The sequence below is a fragment of the Cryptomeria japonica genome, chromosome 10 (assembly GCF_030272615.1).
Source record: "Cryptomeria japonica chromosome 10, Sugi_1.0, whole genome shotgun sequence".
NCBI lineage: Eukaryota > Viridiplantae > Streptophyta > Pinopsida > Cupressales > Cupressaceae > Cryptomeria > Cryptomeria japonica.
Window position 1 is genome coordinate 834,088,788 of NC_081414.1, and position 21,374 is coordinate 834,110,161.

The 21,374-nt window shown below is 38.2% G+C and overlaps 1 protein-coding gene across 1 annotated transcript in view; it reads left to right on the forward strand.

Moving 5' to 3' along the window:
- The first annotated feature begins 1,659 nt into the window (after nucleotides 1–1,659).
- The window catches only part of LOC131076953 (cytochrome P450 734A1-like), a 33,794-nt gene continuing 14,079 nt past the window's right edge, over nucleotides 1,660–21,374 (forward strand). The window contains exons 1-3 of the mRNA XM_059212933.1: nucleotides 1,660–1,951; nucleotides 2,260–2,628; nucleotides 5,825–6,111. Coding sequence (XP_059068916.1) covers nucleotides 1,660–1,951; nucleotides 2,260–2,628; nucleotides 5,825–6,111 — 948 coding nt within the window. The remainder of the gene's footprint in view (nucleotides 1,952–2,259; nucleotides 2,629–5,824; nucleotides 6,112–21,374) is intronic.

Here is a 21,374-nt window from a genome sequence, read left to right on the forward strand (position 1 = left end):
TCGGTATGAACTAATCAGCACACGTTATTTATAGTTTTCACCATGAATACAGTTATTTATAGTGGTTTGGAAGAAGATGGCTTTTCTTTTGCTACCACTTGGGTCGTTCTCTTCTCACTAGTAGTCCTAATGACCACACGAGAAGACAGACCCTCTAAAGATTAAACAAAAAGAGCCTATTGCTCAAGACACAAAAGACAATGATTCAATTTTAGTGCACCAATTGAAGTGTTTACTAGTCTATGAAAACAAGGCACACAATAAAAAAACCAAAAAACCTTGCCAAGGTCCTGCAACAAAGAGTTGTTAGTAGTTTGGATTTGTTTGAAATAATCACCCCTTCCTGCAAGCACACAAGTTAGGTAAATTTTAAACCCAAAAGACTTTGTGAAAATAGGGGCCTTCAACCAAATGATTTAGCTTCCAAGGCAAGCTGGACCAATTTTGTTAGCTAGATCTGAAAATGTTAGCTCAAAATAAACCAAATCTGAAACTCTAAATGCAAAATCCGAAAAACTGAATCAATGATAAATCAAAATTCAAAACTGGTGAACACAGACGCGGTTACCCTCAACACAGACGCACCTGGGTGACACAGATGCGGTTCTGTGCAGCACAGATGCGCCTACAGAACACAGATGCACTTCCTGAACACAGACGCGAATAAAAACATCATAAACGCGACTTTACGACACAGACGCGCTTTCCTGGAACCTGCAAAATTAAAAAATGCCAATAACACAGACGCGGTCCCAGACGTTGCAGACGCACCAGAAAATCAAAAACGCGATCCGAAAGTGCACAGATGTGGTAATGTCGAAAACGTCAGATCTGCAACTTCAAAATACAAAATCTGCAACAAGATGTTAAATGCAAAAAGGGACAAGAGTCCCACCGGGCGTGCCAAAATGTATATGGTGAAAATGGATAACAATGATAACAATATTGAAAGGCTAAATGAATTCAACCACAAAACCCTAGCCTAACAACAACAAAGATCCACCATAACATATGAAGATTACCTAAGACAATGCAAATCAAACGAAATCACAAAGATTATACCATCACATGTCCAATAGGGTTTTGAATCTCCATTCTTCCTATCTCCATTAATCTTGCTTGATATATTTGCTCTCAGATTTTATGTGCACAAGAGCTCAACAAAGAACGGAATGTGGTTGCAAGTAGGATCGTAGTGTAGTCCAGTGAATGATTAGCCTCAATGATTAGGGTTTGATAATGAAAGAAGCATCTCCTTATATAAAAGACACTATAAGAAATGGAGGGATAAGATTGAGAGGTGTAAAAGGAGATCGACTATGATTAGAGGGTAGGTAAAAGAAATAATAAAATAATGAAAGGGGTAGGTAGTGTATGAATTAAGAGATGAATGACATGTGTCATGGGTAGAAAAGGTTAATGAATTAATTAAATAAATAAAGATTTATTTAATTTAATAGAAGAAGTGGGATAATTAAATAAATAAAATATTTATTTAATTTAGGAAAAGGATAATTTAAATAAATAAATGTATTTATTTAAATGAGAAATAAGGCTAGAAGAGGATAAATTAATTAATTAAATAAATAAAGATTTATTTAATTAATAGAAGAATTAAGCTTAGATAATTAAATAAATAAGATATTTATTTAATTAGACATGACAATTTTGGGTGTCTACAATGTCAATCTTCACTCTCCGGTTATGGAGACTGGCACGTTGAGGGAGATGGGAGGGCAGATCTACTCCTCGACAGGTATTGAGCTAGAAGATGGAGAAACTGAAACCTCCGCCTTGGAGGGGGAGGAAGACTTTGAACTGGACTCAGATCTTATACTGGAGGGTACTCCAAAAGGTTTTGGTAAATTGGATTCAACTATTGATAAACCTAATTTTAATCCAAAAGGTGTGCGGGAGCGTAAGTCCAAAAAAGTTATGCTTGCAGTGGCTGGTACTTCTTGTGGTCAAACCAAACTTAATTTAGAGAAGGGAAATACCCTTCCCCAGGAGCAATGAAACTCCTATCTTGGAATGTCAGGAACATCAATGCCCCTGACAAACGGCGCTTGATTAAGCGCCAAATTGATGACACTAAAGGAGATATTTGGCTACTTTAGGAAACTAAATGGAGCATGGCTGAGACTGCTGCTAAAATGAGAGTTTGGAAACACTAGAATGGGCTTTTTAGGCAATTGGATGGAACCTCTAGTGGCTTGGGTATCATTTGGAACCCCATGAATGTTAAGATCTCACTTGTAGGGGATGATAAGTATTGGCAACACTGCTCGGTTACCATTCTTGGACGGAATGAGAATTTCAATCTTTTCAATGTGTACAAACCATCTACTGTCGGTGAAAAACGGGCTCTCTGGGATCTCTTATCCAGCAAACTAAACAATATTACCAATGGTACTTGCGTGGTAGCCAGGGACTTCAATGCTATCCTCTCTAGCACTGAGAAAAGTGGGGGTATTCAGAGAACCAGTACGTCCCAGAAGGAATGTTTGGATTTTGTTGAGCAGAATCACCTTTTAGACATTGTTCCAAAAAATGGTATTTTCACATGGACAAACTGGAGAACAGTTTTTACTAATATTGTTGAACGGCTTGACCAGTTTCTTATCTCTAGTGAGTGGTTAGGACAAAATTTATCTTTAGAATCATCGATTCTCTTGCTTATCGGATCAGATCACTACCCGATCTGTCTGGAGGTCACCTTGGGTCAAGCGGAGGGGGGCACCCCGTTCCGGTTTGAGAAAATGTGGTTTAGAATGCCTGAACTATATGACCTTATAACCACTTGGTGGAATGAACTAGTTTTTGGAAATTATTGGAGACTTCTCATTCTTAATAAAAAGCTCAAGTATATTAAGGTCAAGATCAAAGAATGGAATAAGAGCCATTTCAAGAATATTCATATGGAGAAATTAAGAATTAAGGCTGAACTAGCAGACTTAACTAGCTCTGTAATCACTTCTAGAATGACCAAGGATCTATTTATCAAAGAAAATTCTCTTAAGTCTGACCTAAATGAAATCCTTCGGTGTGAGGAAATTCATTGGCGTCAAAAATCAAGGGAGTTGTGGCTTAAGGAAGGTGACAAAAACACCAAATTATTCCACCGGTCGGCTATTGCCTATCGAAATAGAAACAGAATATCAGAAATTATGAGACCAGATGGAGTTACTGTTAGGAATTATGAGGACATTGCATAGGAAGCTGTAAGATTCTTTGACTCTTTGTTGAACGGGGTCCATCAGATCGATCATGAAGCAAGAACCAAAATTTTGAACTCAATCCCATCTATTATATCTGGTGATCAAAATACAACTCTTTGTACTTCTATTTCAATTGACGAGGTAAGGACTACCACCTTCTAGCTGAAACCGGATAAGACTCCTGGCCTGGATGGCTTCCCTGTTGCTTTCTTCCATCATTGCTCGAGATCTACACCTTGCAGTAGAAGAATCAAGAAAGAATATGACTATGTTAGGAGCTTTCAATCACACCTTTTTGACTCTAATTCCGAAGAAGCAAAATCCACAACAGATGAGTGACTTTAGGCCCATTACTCTATGTAACACTGTATATAAGATTGTAACAAAGATCATTGCTAACAGATTGAAGCCCCTCCCAAATCACATTATATCATATGAACAAAGCGATTTTGCCCTTGGAAGATCCATTGTGGAAGGCATTATCGTTGCTAATGAAATGCTTCACACAGCTCGGAAGACCAAGAACTCTTGTATGGTTTTAAAACTGGACATCCTGAAAGCTTATGACATGGTCGATAGGGTTTTCTTATTTGGTGTTCTTAATAAATTTGGCTTCTACAAGGAATGGCTCACCTGGGTCATGAGTTGTCTTTCTTCCCCCAAATTCTTTGTTCTGGTTAATGGCTCATCCCATGGTTTTTTCTCTTCGACAAGAGGAATCAGACAAGGTGATCCGTTATCACCATTTTTGTTGATCATAATGGCTGAAGCTCTAGGTCAATCTATTAGAGCTCTTCAACAAGATGATCGTTGGGTTGGAGTTAATGTGGCATCAGGGGTTGAAAAAATGACTCATCTCCAGTTTGCTGATGACACCATTTTATTTGGTTCGGCTTGTAGGTGGGAAGCTAGAACTGTTAAATCATTCCTTGATAATTACTGTTTGGCTTCCATGCAAAAAATCAACTGGCATAAATCTGAAGTGTTTTTTGTTAACATCCCACTTAACCTACAAGCTGTATTATCAAGGATTCTTAATCTCGAAATCACTAACTTCCCTGGGAAGTTTCTTGGTACTCCCCTCTTCATTGGTAGCAACAGATCTTACTACTAGAAGCATCTTTTTGATAAGTGCAAATCTAAACTTGCATCTTGGAAAGGCAAGTGGTTATCCTCTACTGGGAAGCTTACTATGATAAAATCGATTCTTCCAGCGCTATCGGTTTTTTCCATGGCTTGCCTGAGATTATCAGTGGCATTTGAAGATGAATTGATTTCTCTAATGAGAAATTTCCTTTGGAATGGTTCAGATGACAAAGGTAAATTCCCTTTGATAGCTTGGAAAAATATCTGCCAACCAAAAAAGGTAGGAGGTGCTGACATTCACCAAATCTCAATTATGAATTTAGCAATGGGTGCTAAGTTGGTTTGGGAAATTTATAGCGATGGGAAGAAAAAATGGGTAAGGCTCTTAAAACACAAATATATGGACTCCCTGGAGCCTAAAAGGATACTGACTATCAACAATGCTCCCAGAGGCTCAGCTATCTAGAATTTCATTATGGACAACAGGGAAATCATCAATGATCAGGTTACCTGGGATGTCAGGAATGGCAGGGATGCCTCCTTTTGGTTTGATTCTTGGTCTGGTGAAGCTGCCCTATGCCATAACCCCTCTTTGCAACCTATTATGGTAGAAACCTGTCGCCTTTAGGGGCACAATATCTGTGATTATGGTTATTTGATCCAAGAAAATGGTATTGCCAAATGGAAATGGAACTCTTTGGATCAACTAGACTTCGATCAGCATCAGAAGGACCTGTTTGCTGACATTCTCAACAAAAGGTTTATTTTCCCTTCCCCTGATAGGGACATTATTAGGTGGTGCAGCTCCTCTGATGGCAAATACAAAGTATGTTTTGGTAACAAACTGAAAGAAGTGGCTATCGACAAACAAGACTCACCTTTTAATCTTTTTTGGCATCAACATCTCCTTCCCAAAGCGGGCTCCTTTGCCTGGTTGGCTTGTCAGAGAAAAATATTGACTCAAGAAAGTCTCCAATCAATGGGTATCAATGGACCTAGCAGATGTCCTTTATGTTTGGCAAAGGAAGAGACTGTGGATCATCTTCTTCTCCACTACAAATTCTCCAGTCACTGTTGGTGGCATTTCATGGGTAAACTGCGAATCTTTGGCCCCTTCCCAACAAGGCTGGTCAACTGGTTTTTGCAATGGCCTAAACCGACAAGTAAGGTTGTTTTTGTTGATCTTCTTTTTATCCTCCCATCTCTTCTGATCTGAGAAATATGGAAAGAAAAGAACCGCAAAATCTTCTAGGGTAAAGAAATGAGCCTATTGTCTCTTTGTGGGAAAATAGAGAACCACCTAACTGAACTCCTGAATGAGGCTGCCCAATGCAAATCATTAAAGAAAAATTTGTTCACTGACTAGGATTGTAAGATTAAGCTAGTTCTTCCAAACCTACTCATCCCTCCGATCTTCAAACTGGGTACCCCGGTGGATTAGATCAATCCAAGAGTGGGGCTGAAATGGGATGCACCAGAGGTTGGGTGGTTCTAGGTAAACTTTGATGGTACGTCTATAGGAAATCCGGGTCAAAGTGGAGTTGGTTGTATTCTGAGGGACTCTGATGGTCTCTGTTTAAAAGAAATCTCTAAAAATATTGGTGTGGCCACTAATAATGAAGCAGAATTCAGAGCGGCTTTTAGAGATCTTCAGTTAGGGAAGGAGCTAGGGGTGCAGATAATTCATTTGGAGGGAGACTCATTAAATGTTATTAATGTGATTTGCTGTAATAGCATCCCTGGTTGGCGTATTAACGAGTGGCTTCAACTGATCCTGGCACTGCTAGCTACCTTTGAGGAATTTCAGGTTAGCCACATTTACAGGGAAGGTAATGGTGAAGTTGATAGACTTTCTAAATTGGCTATAGCCATTGGTGACCCCACCTGATTTTTCATCAATGATATTTTTTGGGGTCGGTTGTGTTAGGGTTTCAAGCAGATCCGAAGCAAATATGAACTAATAATTATATGCAGATTTAAATACAAAAGATAAAGAAATAAAATAGGACACAGATAACACAGAGATTTAACGTGGTTCACCCAAAATGGGTTACGTCCACCATACACAGTCGTCCAATCTTTCTTATTATCCAGCGAAAATAGTACATCAACATTACAATGCCTTAAGCATCCCAACCACTTATAACATGCATTTTTAGGGCAAAAAACAAAGTCGGTCTTTTTAGGGTTTTATTACAATGTCGGTTTTCATCAACAAACCCGGCAAGGATACATGCTGAGTGTACAATACTTTGCTGATCAGTCACCACATTTCAACAATCTCCCACTTGGAGACTAATCAGGCTCCACACCGAACAATCTCCCATTGTACATGCAACATGCACTGGAAAAAACACTAGGACTCTACTGGTATACATTCCATAATTATCAATCAAGAAGACCAACTGAAACTGATGAAGAAATCAGCTTCTCCTATGGAACTGCCTTCGTGAACATATCGGCAGGATTCTCACTTGTGTGAATCTTCTCAAACCGTAACTGACCCTCCTCCAAAACAGTCCGGATGAAGTGGTACCTGAGCTGAATGTGCTTTATCCTTGAATGAAAAGTAGAGTTCTTCGCAAGATGAATGGCACTCTGGCTATCAATATACAATGGGAGATCCTCCTGTGTTTGACCCAATTCCTCCAGAAAACATTGTAACCAAATCATCTCCTTACTGGCTTCTGTAGCAGCAACATACTCAGCTTCAGTGGTTGAAAGTGCAACAACCTTTTGCAGCCTAGAAATCCAACTGACTGCAATTCCCCCTATAGTAAAAACATACCCTGTAGTACTCCTCCGTGAATCAATATCACCCGCTAGATCAGAGTCAACAAATCCACTCAAAGCAGCATTATATCCTTTGAAACATAATGCCTTCGTAGTAGTTCCTTTCAAATACCGAAGAATCCATTTCACAGCATTCCCATGTTCCATACCCAAATTACTCATAAACCTGCTCACAACTCCCACTGCATGTGCAATATCTGGCCTTGTGCATACCATTGCATAGATTAGACTGCCAACAGCTGATGAATACGGGATGTTAGACATTTTATTAACCTCTTCCTGTGCCTTTGGGCACATCTCCTTAGTCAATTTGAAATGACTAGCCAAAGGTGTACTAACTACTTTTGCATCCTGCATGTTAAATCTTTTCAACACCTTTATATACTCACTTTGGGACAAATTCAAGGTTCTATTTTTCCTATCCCATGTAATCGTCATACCGAGAATTTGCTTAGCTACACCCAAATCCTTTATAGCAAATGACCTGGCTAATTTTTGTTTAAGATCATTTATATGTTGCATGTTAGACCCAGCAACAAGCATGTCATCAACATAAAGCAATAGGATAATATAATTGCCATTATCAAATCTCTTAAAATATATACAATGATCATAATGACATCTATGATAACCGTGTTTAGCCATGATACTATCAAATTTTAAATACCATTATCGGGGTGCTTGCTTTAGGCCATATAGACTTTTCTTCAACCTGCACACCAAGTTCTCCATACCTTTGACCTCATATCCCTGTGGTTGCAACATGTAAATTTCCTCCTCCAAATCTCCATGGAGAAAAGTTGTTTTCACATCTAATTGTTCAAGATGTAAATCATCTGCAGCCACAAGACTAAGTATAGTTCTAATTGAAGTCATTTTTACAACTGGAGAAAATATTTTTATCATAATCTATACCCTTTTTCTGTGCAAAACCTTTTGCCACAAGTCTGGCCTTATATCTTTTCTGACCTCCTTCCTCCTCCTTTAGTTGATAAACCCATTTGTTAGGCAAGGCTCTTTTTTTGCTTTAGGAAATATACCCATGTTTTTCTGGTTGAGTCATCAATAAAAATAACGTAATAACAAGAGCCACCAAGAGATGATACCTGAGCCGGTCCCCATACATCTGAATGCACAAGCTCTAACTTCTCACTCTTCTTCTCTTTCCCAACCTTGAGAAATCTGACTCTTTTTTGTTTGCCATAGACACAGTTTTCATTGAACTCTAAATCAATCTTCTTTAGTCCTAGCAATAGATTTTTGGAGTGAAGGATTTTCATCCCTTTCTCACTCATGTGCCTGTAGTGTCCTAAAATTGCGACACTTGCAATTTCGACTGCATTTGGGTCTTCACGATGGCGGCGCAACACTGAACTTGAATGGAGACCCCGAAACCTGTCTATAACACCAAAAACTGCATTTTTCAGCACCCTGGCCTGATCCTCCTTGCACCCTGCTGTCCCGGGAGGTGGGACCATGGCGCCCAGCGCCCTGGTCCTTCAGGACTAGGGAGCCCAGTCCCCTGGTCCCTGGCCCTATTTTGGGCCCGGTCTCTTTTGGGCATCGGGTCTTTAAGTTTGCAAATTGGAAAATAATGTTTCCTGGTCGGCCTAAGGTCGGGAAAATCAGTCTATCAACCCTAATCGACAAGTATATAAACTACATTTCCTCTCCCATTTTGGTAGATGGAAAAAAAGGCGAAAACGATATTCAAGCATTCAAGCATTCAAGCATTCAAGCATTCCTTCAAGCAATTGAGCATTCTAAATCTCCATTCAAGGCTAAGTGTTGCATTCAAGACAAGGATTCAACCATTGAAGAGGAGATCACATACAACATACAACATACTACATACATTACACCTTCACATGTAAGAATACAAACATTCTTACAACAAGGTTGCAGGTACGTGGCTGTAATTGAAGATCTGGAATCCTTGTGCAGAGACGAACAGATCCCCCTTCGTTTCGTGGATTTTTCGGAGGACCGTGTGCACGCCGGGCGCCATCGTCTCGTCAACTTTTGCTCAAATTTGCAGAACAGCACCGTCTTGACATTTTACTGCTAATTCCAGGTCCGCAGCTTCATCCCATATCCCTATCTCTGTTTATAAGCGAATCTTTCTTGCTTTACATGCATTCCTAGTTCAATCTTTCTATCTACATTCTTTACAAAAGAGGGTATCCTTGATGTCTTAACCCTTGAAACTCATTTAGAATCCAATCTTGCATTGTGTGGGATTGGATCTTGTGGGTTTCAACCCCTCTTTTGAATGTAAAGTCTCCCCTAAGTGAAAACCATCAACCCTAGTGGCTCTCCCTTCTCTCTCCTTGGAGTTGGGGAGGGGAGAACGATTAGGGTTCGATTTTTCCGCTTTACATTTTGGTGAACCCGACGTGAACATCCTCATTCTGATTATTCATGGTTAGATCTAAAAAATTTGCTTCCTTAATTACATTTCCATGTTTGATCTTTTGCAAATTTTAGAGGTTGATTGCATAAAAACCCTAAAATTTTGTTTTTAGTAATTAAACTTGTGAAATGTTTAATTGTTAATGCTTGTTTCAGATCTATCCTTCTATTACAAATTGTCAATTCATATTTGTGCTTTAATTCTGAAAATTAAGTGGTTAAATGTCAAAACCCTAATTTTTAAGACCTTCTTGATTCAACCTTTGACTGATAATTTCACTAATCAAAACACCTCCAAATCGGCTGTAACTTTGGATTCCGCAATAAAATCACAATATCTTTCATCCTTGAAAATTTGAAAAAAAGTTGCGAGGACCGTGTGCACCCCGAGCGCCATCGTCCCCGACATTTTTTTTGAAATTTCGGGAGCTAGATCTTACTATATTTTTCTGCTAAAATCCAGAATTTTGGCTGATTTTATCAATTTTAACATCTTCAAAATTAAAGTTGAAGTTGGTCTAGTGATTTCTTGGATAGAGGCTTATAATCATTCAAAAATTGTTGAAATTGAAATTCATATCAAAATTGTGTTTCTTACAGTCCTAAATCTGAAAAGTGTGTTGGCATTCATTCGAAATTCCAGTGCTTTATTCAAATTTTTACAATTTGTGACTATTGAAATTAAGTGTTTAATTGCAACAACTTTGATTTCCACTTTCAAATTCGAATTTTGCATGAAATCGAGTCAACTTTTAAATTTCAAAACTTGCATTGCTTTCAGCATTCCCTCTAAAATCATAAAATTCAAAATTTCAGTTTCCCCCTCTTTTTCAAAATTCAAATTTTACATTTTTCAACAATCTTGGTAGGGTTCAAATTTGAGATTGCAAATTTAATTTGGCCTATCTACAGATCGTAAAATCACTCAATTTTTTCAGATTAGCTTTAAAATCATCATAACTTTCATCCCTGAAAATTTCGAAAAAAGTTGCGAGGACCGTGTGCACTCCGTTCGCCACGGTCCCAGACATTTTTTCCAAAATTTTGGGAGATTGTCCTGATTGCATTTAACAACTTAAATCTAGGAGATTGGCTGATTTTATTGAAATTTTCTACCTCTAAAATTCAAAATCTTCTCTCTTTCTTTAGTGCATGAGTTTTACAACAATAAGCCCTACTTACACTATTCCCGTTAGACGAAGCCTTAGAATTAAGTCTTTCCAAGGTGTAATTACCGAGGAGATGGAACCTAATTTGAATGGCCTTTTTAACGAGGACATGGGTAATTCCTCTAATCCTCTTAATGATGAAGAAGCTCTCCAAGAGGTTTCTATAGAACAACTTTCAAAATTGAATAACCAATCTGATGATTTTCGACAATGGATGTCTCAAGAATACCCTGATAGTGAAGCTCTTTCATTAATTGAGGGTCTAAAACGTATGGTTCAAAGTGATAAGAATGGAATTGATATTTTGCGTGGTATTGTACACATTGTGGATTCGAATGTGATGCCTATGAAGAGTTGTGCCGAAACTTTAGGTTATACACAACCTCCTACTCAAGTTAATCATTCTATTCCTTTGACAACTCCTATTGCTAGTATACCTACTTTTACATCAAACATAATGACTACTTCAATACAAGACATTCCTCCTATGATCACTAGTCATGGGGGCAATCCTTCTTCTTCAATCAACCCTCTTCCTTCATTCAATCCGTCTTCTTCATTCATTCCTTCAATGAGTGTCCCTATTACATCTCCACAAATAAACATGACACAAGGGGGCAATTCATTTAACCCTACCATTCCTCCTTGTAGTGTTCCTCCTTTCCAATCATCTCCTATGACTAACTATCATAGTGTCCCACCACCTTACTCTCTACCTTCTTTCAATAACATAACACCTCCATCACAATCTAACACGTCTAATATGAACTCTTCGACTGAAGCGACCATTAACAATCTTGCACAAATTGTGTCTTCTTTACAACAACAAATTGCCTCTATGAATCAATCTAAGTTTAGTGTGCCCACATTTGATGTTGCGAGCCCACTTTCTCTTGACATTGTTCGAGCTATCCCCCCTAAACATGTTGAAATTCCACATTTGGAGCTTTATAATGGTAAGGGTGATCCTTTAACACATGTTAAGACCTTTCAAACAATATGTACTGATTTTGCTTATGACCAAAGGTTGCTTGCAAAACTGTTTACTAGAACATTAAGAGATAAAGCCCTACAATGGTATTGCTCGTTGCCTTCCTATTCTATTACTTCTTTCGAACAACTTGCAAATGCTTTTATTCAACAATTTCAAAACAATATAAGTCCTAAAGTTACTTTGATTGATTTAATGCATTGTAAACAAGGTGTTAAAGAAAAAGTGACTGATTTTATTGGTAGATTTGTATGCTCAAATTTCTTTTCCAGTGCTTGACAATGATATTCAAAGAATCTTTATTTCTAATTTACAAAAAGACATTAGAGAAAAACTCTTGTTTTCTGAGTTTACTTCTTTCCAACAGTTGTGTGCAACTCTTCACAATTATCAACTGACTGTGAGTCAAATGGAACAAGCAAATCCTATGGCTCCGAGTGATAAGGGTGATAGTAGTCAACAACCATTTGGGAAGTTTAAACCGAACAGAGAGTCCATTAAATTCAATGAAAACATCATCAACAACAATGTGAATGCAGCATCAGGTGTGCCTCCTATTTCTAAGTTTTTCAAGAAAGAAAGAAAGTTCACTCCTTTGAATGAATCATTGCATAGTATTATGAATAAGTTATTGGAACAAAATGTGCTTACTCTTCCTCCTATAAAGCAAATAGATCCTGCAAAGATTAACTCACCCTATTTTGATAACAAATCTTTTTGTCAATTTCATCATCATCCTGGGCATGATACTGAAAAATGTTTTGCTTTAAAGGGTAAAATTCAAGATTTGATTGATAATAATACTATCTCTGTTTCTGGTGTGAATGATAAAGGCAACACATCTGTAGCTCCTCCTAACCAAAATCTTTAGATTTTTACTGATCCATTGCCTTCTCATACCTCTAATGCGATTGATACTATTGATTCCTCTGTCTCACCTGATGATCTTGTGTCTATGACTCCGAATGTGATTAACTTTGTAGAGCAGCAGAAAATCCCTAAAGAACTTTCCATCACCTTTGATTCTAGTGAAACTATCAGGGCACCTGATGGTCCTTTATATATAGTTGCAAAAGTCAAGAATACACCTTGCCGTGGAGTGCTTATTGATCCTTCTTGTACGGTTAATATCATTACTGAAGAATTTCTTTTTACTTTGCAATTGAATCAAGTGATCTATGATGAAACAAATGTGGTTGTGAAATTATTTGATGCATTTTCTTCTCCTGCAATTGGTTCTATTACATTACCTATTGAAGTCCATAACAAATCCCTTGATGTAAACTTTGCTATTATTCCATCATCCGAACAATTTCGTGTGAAGCTAGGCTATCCTTGGCTATCTTCCATGAAAGCTATTGCTTCTCCTATTCACAAGTGTTTCAAATTTCCCCATAATGGTGAAGTTGTTACTATCAATCATAGTCTCTTTAAACCAGCTGAAAGAACCTCTAGCGTTCCTATTGATTACTTTTGGCCTAAACAATTCCAATCTCTTCCTCCGCGAAGTGATCATCTTTTCAAATCTTATCAAAAGTGGAAGAAAGATATGATCCTATCTCTAAGTGAACCTAGAACACCCAAACTTGACATTCCTATCATTCTTGAGAAGGAAGTTCTTCCTTTGAAAGATAAAACTAATGTCTTTCCTCAAGAAGATTCCCAACCCATCCCTATGGATGTGACTATGCCTATGACTAATAAACTTCCTAAAAGTAGACCTATACCTCCTCGTCATGATGGACTTGGTCTCCTTCCTAAACCAAATATTCCTCCCTTATATGGAGCAGTTCCTCCTCCTTACTCTTATGGAGAGAAGAGACCTTCCTCTTCTCCTATTGTTCAACCTAAGAGACCACAACCTAAACACCCAAGTGATAAGGATGAGAATATTCCTCCTCCTCAATCTCCTCAACTTCCTACTAAGACTAGACGAAATCGTTCTGCACGTGAATGCCGATGAAAGCGTCGTCTTAGAGCTCAGGCAGCTACTTTTCAAACTTCGCAATCCCCAAAAACACCTTTAGCTAATATTATTCCATTTTCTCCTCAGCCGACGATTGAGCCGAAATCTCCTAAACATAAGATGCATGATGGTCTTGATCCTGTGCGAGTTAAAGATCCTATTTTTATAAATCTTGATGATGATATAGATGAAAATGTTACTCCTATTCATTCTGATAGTGAATATGAACATGTTGATGTTGATAACCATTTATCTAACAAATTTTCTAAAGCACTTATCCTAGCTCCTAGACAAGAACACCATGGCTTGGGATATGAACATAGCCCTTGTTTGGATCTTGCAATAGCTCCATCTGCTGTGTTGGATGTTCCTCCTCTAGCGTGTTTCCTACCTTCCCAAAATATTGATCAGCAAGATCGGGGGGTAGATGACGTGCTAGACTAGTTCATTAGCATACCAGACTCTCTCCTCCTCTCTTTTGTCACTTCTTCTATGTGTTATTCTCATTCTTCTATTTGTTGTCCTTAGTGTTGTCTACTTGAGGACGATGCAAAACATTGAGATCTCTTTTGGTCTCTCTCATGTTGACTCAAAAGACACATGTGTTCCCTTCTTTTAGGTGACCTTCCTTGATTGGGGAATGAAGAAAAATTATGCATACATACATATGATATACATGAATTATCATACAGCATACTGACCTCGAGGAAAGAGAAGTCACCTTGTGCTTTGTGTTTTGTGTCTATTATCCTTGGGCTTATCTCACACTTGGGGGCTAAATCCTTGTGATAACGTGCTCCTTTCTCATTTCTTATATGTATCACTACCTTAAAGAAATCACCCCCGGTGAGGCGTGTGCAATTTCTTTAACGTAGGGGGGCATATATCCCGTTCATATCTTTTCAAGATACTTGAAAATTTCTTGACAAATTTAGCTTTGCCTTGAAAATTTTTGATATCTTTCTTGCATGACTCATAGTGAGGGAACCTTACTACTGAAAGTCATGGTTCTCCCTCGTGATCTTCCCTTTTACTTTGTCAATCGAAGTTGTAAGATCCTTAGTCCACTGGGGGCTTGGTGTATCTTGCCTCCTTGACGTGGTGAAAGTCTTTCAATGTTGTTTCCTTGTACTTTACCGGAAGTATGAGCGTACGCTTATACTCCCGCTAAAGTGGGGGCTAAATGTAGCGTCCTAAAATTGTGACACTTGCAATTTCGACTGCATTTGGGTCTTCACGATGGCGGCGCAACACTAAACCTGAATGGAGACCCCGAAACCTGTCTATAACACCAAAAACTGCATTTTTCAGCACCCTGGCCTGATCCTCCTTGCACCCTGCTGTCCCGGGAGGTGGGACCATGGCGCCCAGTGCCCTGGTCCTTCAGGACTAGGGCGCCCAGCGCCCTGGTCCCCCAAGACCATGGCGCCCAGCGCCCTGGTCCCTGGCCCTATTTTGGGCCCAGTCTCTTTTGGGCACCGGGTCTTTAAGTTTGCAAATTGGAAAATAATGTTTCCTGGTCGGCCTAAGGTCGGGAAAATCAGTCTATCAACCCTAATCGACAAGTATATAAACTACATTTCCTCTCCCATTTTGGTAGATGGAAAAAAAGGCGAAAACGATATTCAAGCATTCAAGCATTCAAGCATTCAAGCATTCCTTCAAGCAATTGAGCATTCTAAATCTCCATTCAAGGCTAAGTGTTGCATTCAAGACAAGGATTCAACCATTGAAGAGGAGATCACATACAACATACAACATACTACATACATTACACCTTCGCATGTAAGAATACAAACATTCTTACAACAAAGTTGCAGGTACGCGGCTGTAATTGAAGATATGGAATCCTTGTGCAGAGACGAACAGATCCCCCTTCGTTTCGCGGATTTTTCGGAGGACCGTGTGCACGCTGGGCGCCATCATCCCGTCAACTTTCGCTCAAATTTGCAGAACAGCACCGTCTCGACATTTTACTTCTAATTCCAGGTCCGCAGCTTCATCCCATATCCCTATCTCTGTTTATAAGCGAATCTTTCTTGCTTTACATGCATTCCTAGTTCAATCTTTCTATCTACATTCTTTACAAAAGAGGGTATCCTTGATGTCTTAACCCTTGAAACTCATTTAGAATCCAATCTTGCATTGTGTGGGATTGGATCTTGTGGGTTTCAACCCCTCTTTTGAATGTAAAGTCTCCCCTAAGTGAAAACCATCAACCCTAGTGGCTCTCCCTTCTCTCTCCTTGGAGTTGGGGAGGGGAGAACGATTAGGGTTCGATTTTTCCGCTTTACAGTGCCCAAGCCTATGGTGCCACATTATCGAATCTATTATTGCAACATCTATTGTTGTTGTCCCTACAGTAACTTTATCTGTAGCAGCTAAGGTAGAGTAAGTGTTACCAGTACACAAATATATTGTGCCTACCTTCGCAGCTTTAGCTACTACTAATGATCCTTTACTGACCTTCCAGGTATTGTCTGAGAAGGTAACTATGCAACCTTCACTACCTAGTTGCCCTGCAGAAATTAAATTTCTTCTTAAGTTAGGAACATGTCTTACATCCTGCAGAAACTAATCATTACCATTCTGCAACTTGATCTTTATCTTTCCTTTTCCAACAATTTGACAGGGCTCATCATCACCCAAATATACCTATCCAAAATCACCTTGAACATAATCTAGAAAATATTTTCTATGGGGTGTACCATGAAATGAAGCCCCAGAATTAATTACCCAGGAATCATTAACATTATCCAAACATAAGATTAAAGCATCTTGTAAAGTATTACTTGCAATATTAGTTTCCTTACTGTCATTTTTATTTTTGTCTCCTCCTTTGATTTTCCGAGACCAACAGTCTTTCTTTAGATGACCAGGCTTTCTGCAGTACCAGTAATCTTTCTTTCCTCTAGATTGAGAGCGTCCTTTCTTTGACTTCCCTCGTGACTTCTCATTCCAAGGGCCTTTTCCTCTTTCCTTTGATCTTCCTTTGTTATCCACATTAAAAACACTACCCGATGATGTTGGAGTCTCACCTGTGCTTTTCCTTCGCATTTCCTCACTTAGGATAACACCAACAATATCATCGAATACCAAAGTATTTTTACCAGAGACAGAGTTCCTTATAGCCATAACTAAGCTATTCCATCTTTCTGACAAAGAACATAAAATCAAGAGAGCCCTAACCTCTTCTGCAAAGGTAATTTTTACCGAAGACAATCGACTGGTAATTGTATTAAATTCATTTAAGTGCTCCGCTACAGATCCTCCCTCACTCATTTTCAAATTAAACAAACGCTTCATAAGAAATACCTTATTCGAAGCTGAGAGTTTCTCATACAGCTTAGCCAATGCCATCAAATCTACAATCGTTTTTGCTTCTGTTATATTGAAAGCTACAGATGGTGCAAGGCACAATCAAATGGATCCCAGTGCCTTTCTATCTAAAATGTTTCATTCTTCATCTGACATTGTGGTCGCTTTTTTTGCCTTTCCTTCTAATGGCCGCCACAAATCCTTTTGATACAGGTAATCCTCCATCTGCATTTTCCATAACTGATAATTCTGGCCGTTAAACTTTTCGACCTTGAATTTGGAATCCTCCATTGCTTCCACTCAAATCTAAAAGTCCTTCCAATTTATAGAAAACCTCGCTCTGATACCAAATGTTAGGGTTTCAAGCAGATCCGAAGCAAATATGAACTAACAATTATATGCAGATTTAAATACAAAAGATAAAGAAATAAAATAGGACATAGATAACACAGAGATTTAATGTGGTTCACCCAAAATGGGTTACGTCCACCATACACAGTCGTCCAATCTTTCTTATTATCCAGCAAAAATAGTACATCAACATTGCAATGCCTTAAGCATCCCAGCCGCTTATAACATGCATTTTTAGGGCAACAAACAAAGTTGGTCTTTTTAGGGTTTTATTACAATGTCAGTTTTCATCAACACAAAAATGGCAAAAAAAAATTTCTTTGCTGAGTGTACAGTACTTTGTTGATCAGTCACCACATTTCAATAGGTTGGTGATGTGGCATTGGTTCCATCGGTTAACATGTTATCCTCGCTCTCCATTTAGGGGGTCACGCTCCAGTTGGGGCTATTGATGGTTGTGCGCTCTCCAGTTCATTCTACAATTGTTGGTTTTGGAGCAATTTGTTGCTTTGCTCCCCGATAGTTGCTTTACCCCCAGACATGGTTTCCGGTGGAGAGATCGGTCGCTTTCCCTATTTACCTGTTATGGTCTCTTCTCACCAATGCTATGTGACACTTTCCGACATCATTGATTAGTGCCGGTTTTGGCCTCAAGGCAATTAAAATATAAGTGTACTTTAAAATCTCTAGTACTTTAAAATATAAGTGTACTTTAAAATATAAGTGGCAATTAAAGTAGGGACAATACCATCTTCTTGCATAGAATGATCCTCATGAGGAGAGTATTCTTTAGGAGGGAGATGAACATCTTTCTCCAAAGATTCATGCTTAGGAAGGAGATCTTTGAAAGAAGTGCCCATAACCTCTTGTTGCACTAACATGCCCCCATTGGTCAGACCAAATTTAGGAGAAGATAATTCAATGTCCATCAGTACCCTTTCACTTAGAGAGACATCATGTAAAGAAGGTAAAGTAACACTAAGAAAAGTTTTTATGATATCATCCTCTTCCTCTAAGATAGCTAGATGGGAAGGGCACATTTTAGGAGAATTGTCAAGATCACTCTTCAAATATTCATCCATAGAGCATGGGAGAGTTTTAAAGGGGTTGGTAACAACTCTTTTAGGCACTAAAATATTGTCATATATAGGAGGAGTCTCTTTAAGAGATGGAAAAATTGAAGCAAGGGAAGCTAACCCATTATCACATTTATGAAATGAATGCATCATGACAACAATTTTCCTCTTTCAAATGATAACATATGCAAAATAGAAGGAAATGTTCAATTTTAACGAATGCAAGCACTCTAAATGTTGATTTAGAAAATGAAATATATGAGTGAAATGTGTTCCTAAATTAGATTTGAAATTAGTGATCCAAACTAAGCTATCCACAAGTTCAATTTTGAATTGAAAAATTAGGGTTTTAACAAAATTAACCTCTAAATGTTTTAAATTTGCAAGGATTTGAAACTTGTAAGTGTAAGTTCGAATTTGAAATAGCAAAAACACTCAGATTTGAGAACATAAATCAAAATTAAAGAAGATTGGATTCACGTCAGGCTCATAAAAATGTGGAGGGAAAAAAGTGAGACCGGGTGACTAGGACCTAATCCCACTTTTGCCAACACATTGGGAATACGAAAGAGCCTAGGGAGATAGCTCACTTTGGCTACTTCTTGTGAGAAAGAGAGAGAAAAGGATGATGTCCTAGGGTTTCTATTCCTCTTGGTCTATATGAAGATAAGATGTGAAAGATTGTTCAACTAGACTAGGAGATGAACAATGAAGCATATATGAACTTGAATTGAAAAAACTTACAGATCTAAAACTAAGATACTGAAAGCAGAGAAGGGGGAGGAATTTAAGTGTGTACCTGATGTTAAAAAATGAGCCAAACTAACCAGGACCAGGGTTCCACACCCCTGTCCATGATGATTTGATAGAGAGTTGCAACTGAAGGATTGCAATCTAAAGGTTTTGAGGCAACTTGCTAAAAACCACTGAAATTGAGGGGGACCAGAGCACCATGCCCATGTTCTTGATGGATTCAGGGAATTCTGAGGGTTTAATATAGTCCCTATGTCTACTATTGACCTGAAATTCCTCCGGGTACCTATACCTGCAACTGAAAAGAGGGGGTTCAGGTGGCTATATAGGGTTTTGCCTCATTCAAACCCCTATTTCGGTGATTTCCACCTCAACAAATAGCCAATTTGTATAATAAAATAGTGCGTGCAAGAATTTTGTGTGTGTGCAAGATCCTAGGATGAATGCAAACAATCTAAAGCAACCCTAAAGAGTAAACCCTAAATACTTATAATTGACAAAGTAAATGCTCTAGATCAATGATGCAAAGTGATCTAAAGAATAAATGTAAATATGTAAATTGATGTAATGAAGCCCATGCAAAGACATGAAAACAACATGAAATCATACCCAACCCCTAAGGGAGGGGTACAAGCCAATCGTCAGTCGGTGATCTCCTATTATTCTTTAATGTCTTCAAGGCTCCTAATTGATGATGAATTCTTGGTGAATGCATGATGAATGTTGTTGAATATTGTTGAAGACTTCAAAAGATCTTCTCTTTCTCTACATAGAAGGCTCCGTGTAATCGCTCCAAAATATTTTCCCAAATACAATTCCTTAGACCTTCAAATGAAGAAAGAGAGCTCTTATGTATGAAACCCTAGATCTTAATTTCATCTTTAGTCTAACCTAGAATTTGAATTTCCCAACAATATTTTGGGGTTAAGCATTATAATATCATATAATTATGCTCCTAAAATTTCAAGAAAAATGTGGGGGATAAGGTGCACTTTGCACCTGGTCCGACCAACTCCTCACCAAATTTTTAGGGCCGTTAGATATGATGATATTAGAGCAAATCCCAAAGTTATAGTTGATTCCTAGATATTTTTATATATGAAATTGGACCTTAAAAGTTGAAATAGGACATAATTAGGGTTTATGATTTAATGATTTATTGGAGGAATAAAATAAAAAGGGGCATACTTGGGTAAAGGGCACAATTTTATGATTTGGGGAGCGAATAAATGTGACTTTAGATCTAGAATTAAATTAATTAATTAAATTCTTAAAGGGAAATAGAAATGCAAGATGCAAAACACACTAAGGCGGGTGCTAAACCAAGCATGGAATTGCACCACCCTAGCAAGGGTGTACAATTTACGATGCTACAATGATGTTTTATTTGCACTCGAATAGGAAAAATGTTGTCCCACACCTTATTCCTTATGAATGGAAGTTCATTCATAAACATGAAAGACAAAAATATGATTAGAGACTGAAACTTGAATAGATGCTTAAATTATCTCTTGGTCTTCTCAAGGCTACCTAGCAATTGCAATCTTAAAAGTTCATAGAAATCAAACCTCTCACCCTAAACCACCATCTGATATTCTACATAGATTATGGTCGCAGTAGTAGACCCCTACCAAATCTAAAAGTATATCATATATGTCACTCCCTTGGTAACATACTTGACACCCATATCAACTATATATTCCACTTTCATAGATCTCTTATTAGATACTGAACCAGACAACTATGCTATTATGTCATTTTTCACCGTCTTCATCACTAGGATAGTGCTATAGAAGCACAATCTAATCAAGGCCCTAATGAAATCCTTCATCATTCTATGAGGCCAGTCAACAATTATCACATCACCATGAATTCAACTCAAAATAATATGTATCCATGCATTCTCATAGTTGAAGTCAGGGAATTATTTCCAAATGTCCAAACCAAACTCCAAAATATGCTTGTATTGGGGCTTGAATGCCATCATATCATCCTCTAATAACTACTTCCACAAATCATTAAACTTTGCATGGCTTGCCTCTGTTAAGGGTGCATGGATATAAGCCCTAATATCTTTAATGTAAACTACGTCTATATCAGGACCCTTGAAAAATCTCCTTCATTGTCTCTTACCATGGCCACATATGGATAAGGATTAATATTGGTTCTATCTTCAAATACAGATCAACAACAATCGACATAGCCATATCACACAACACAAACTGAAACTAATAATCTAGG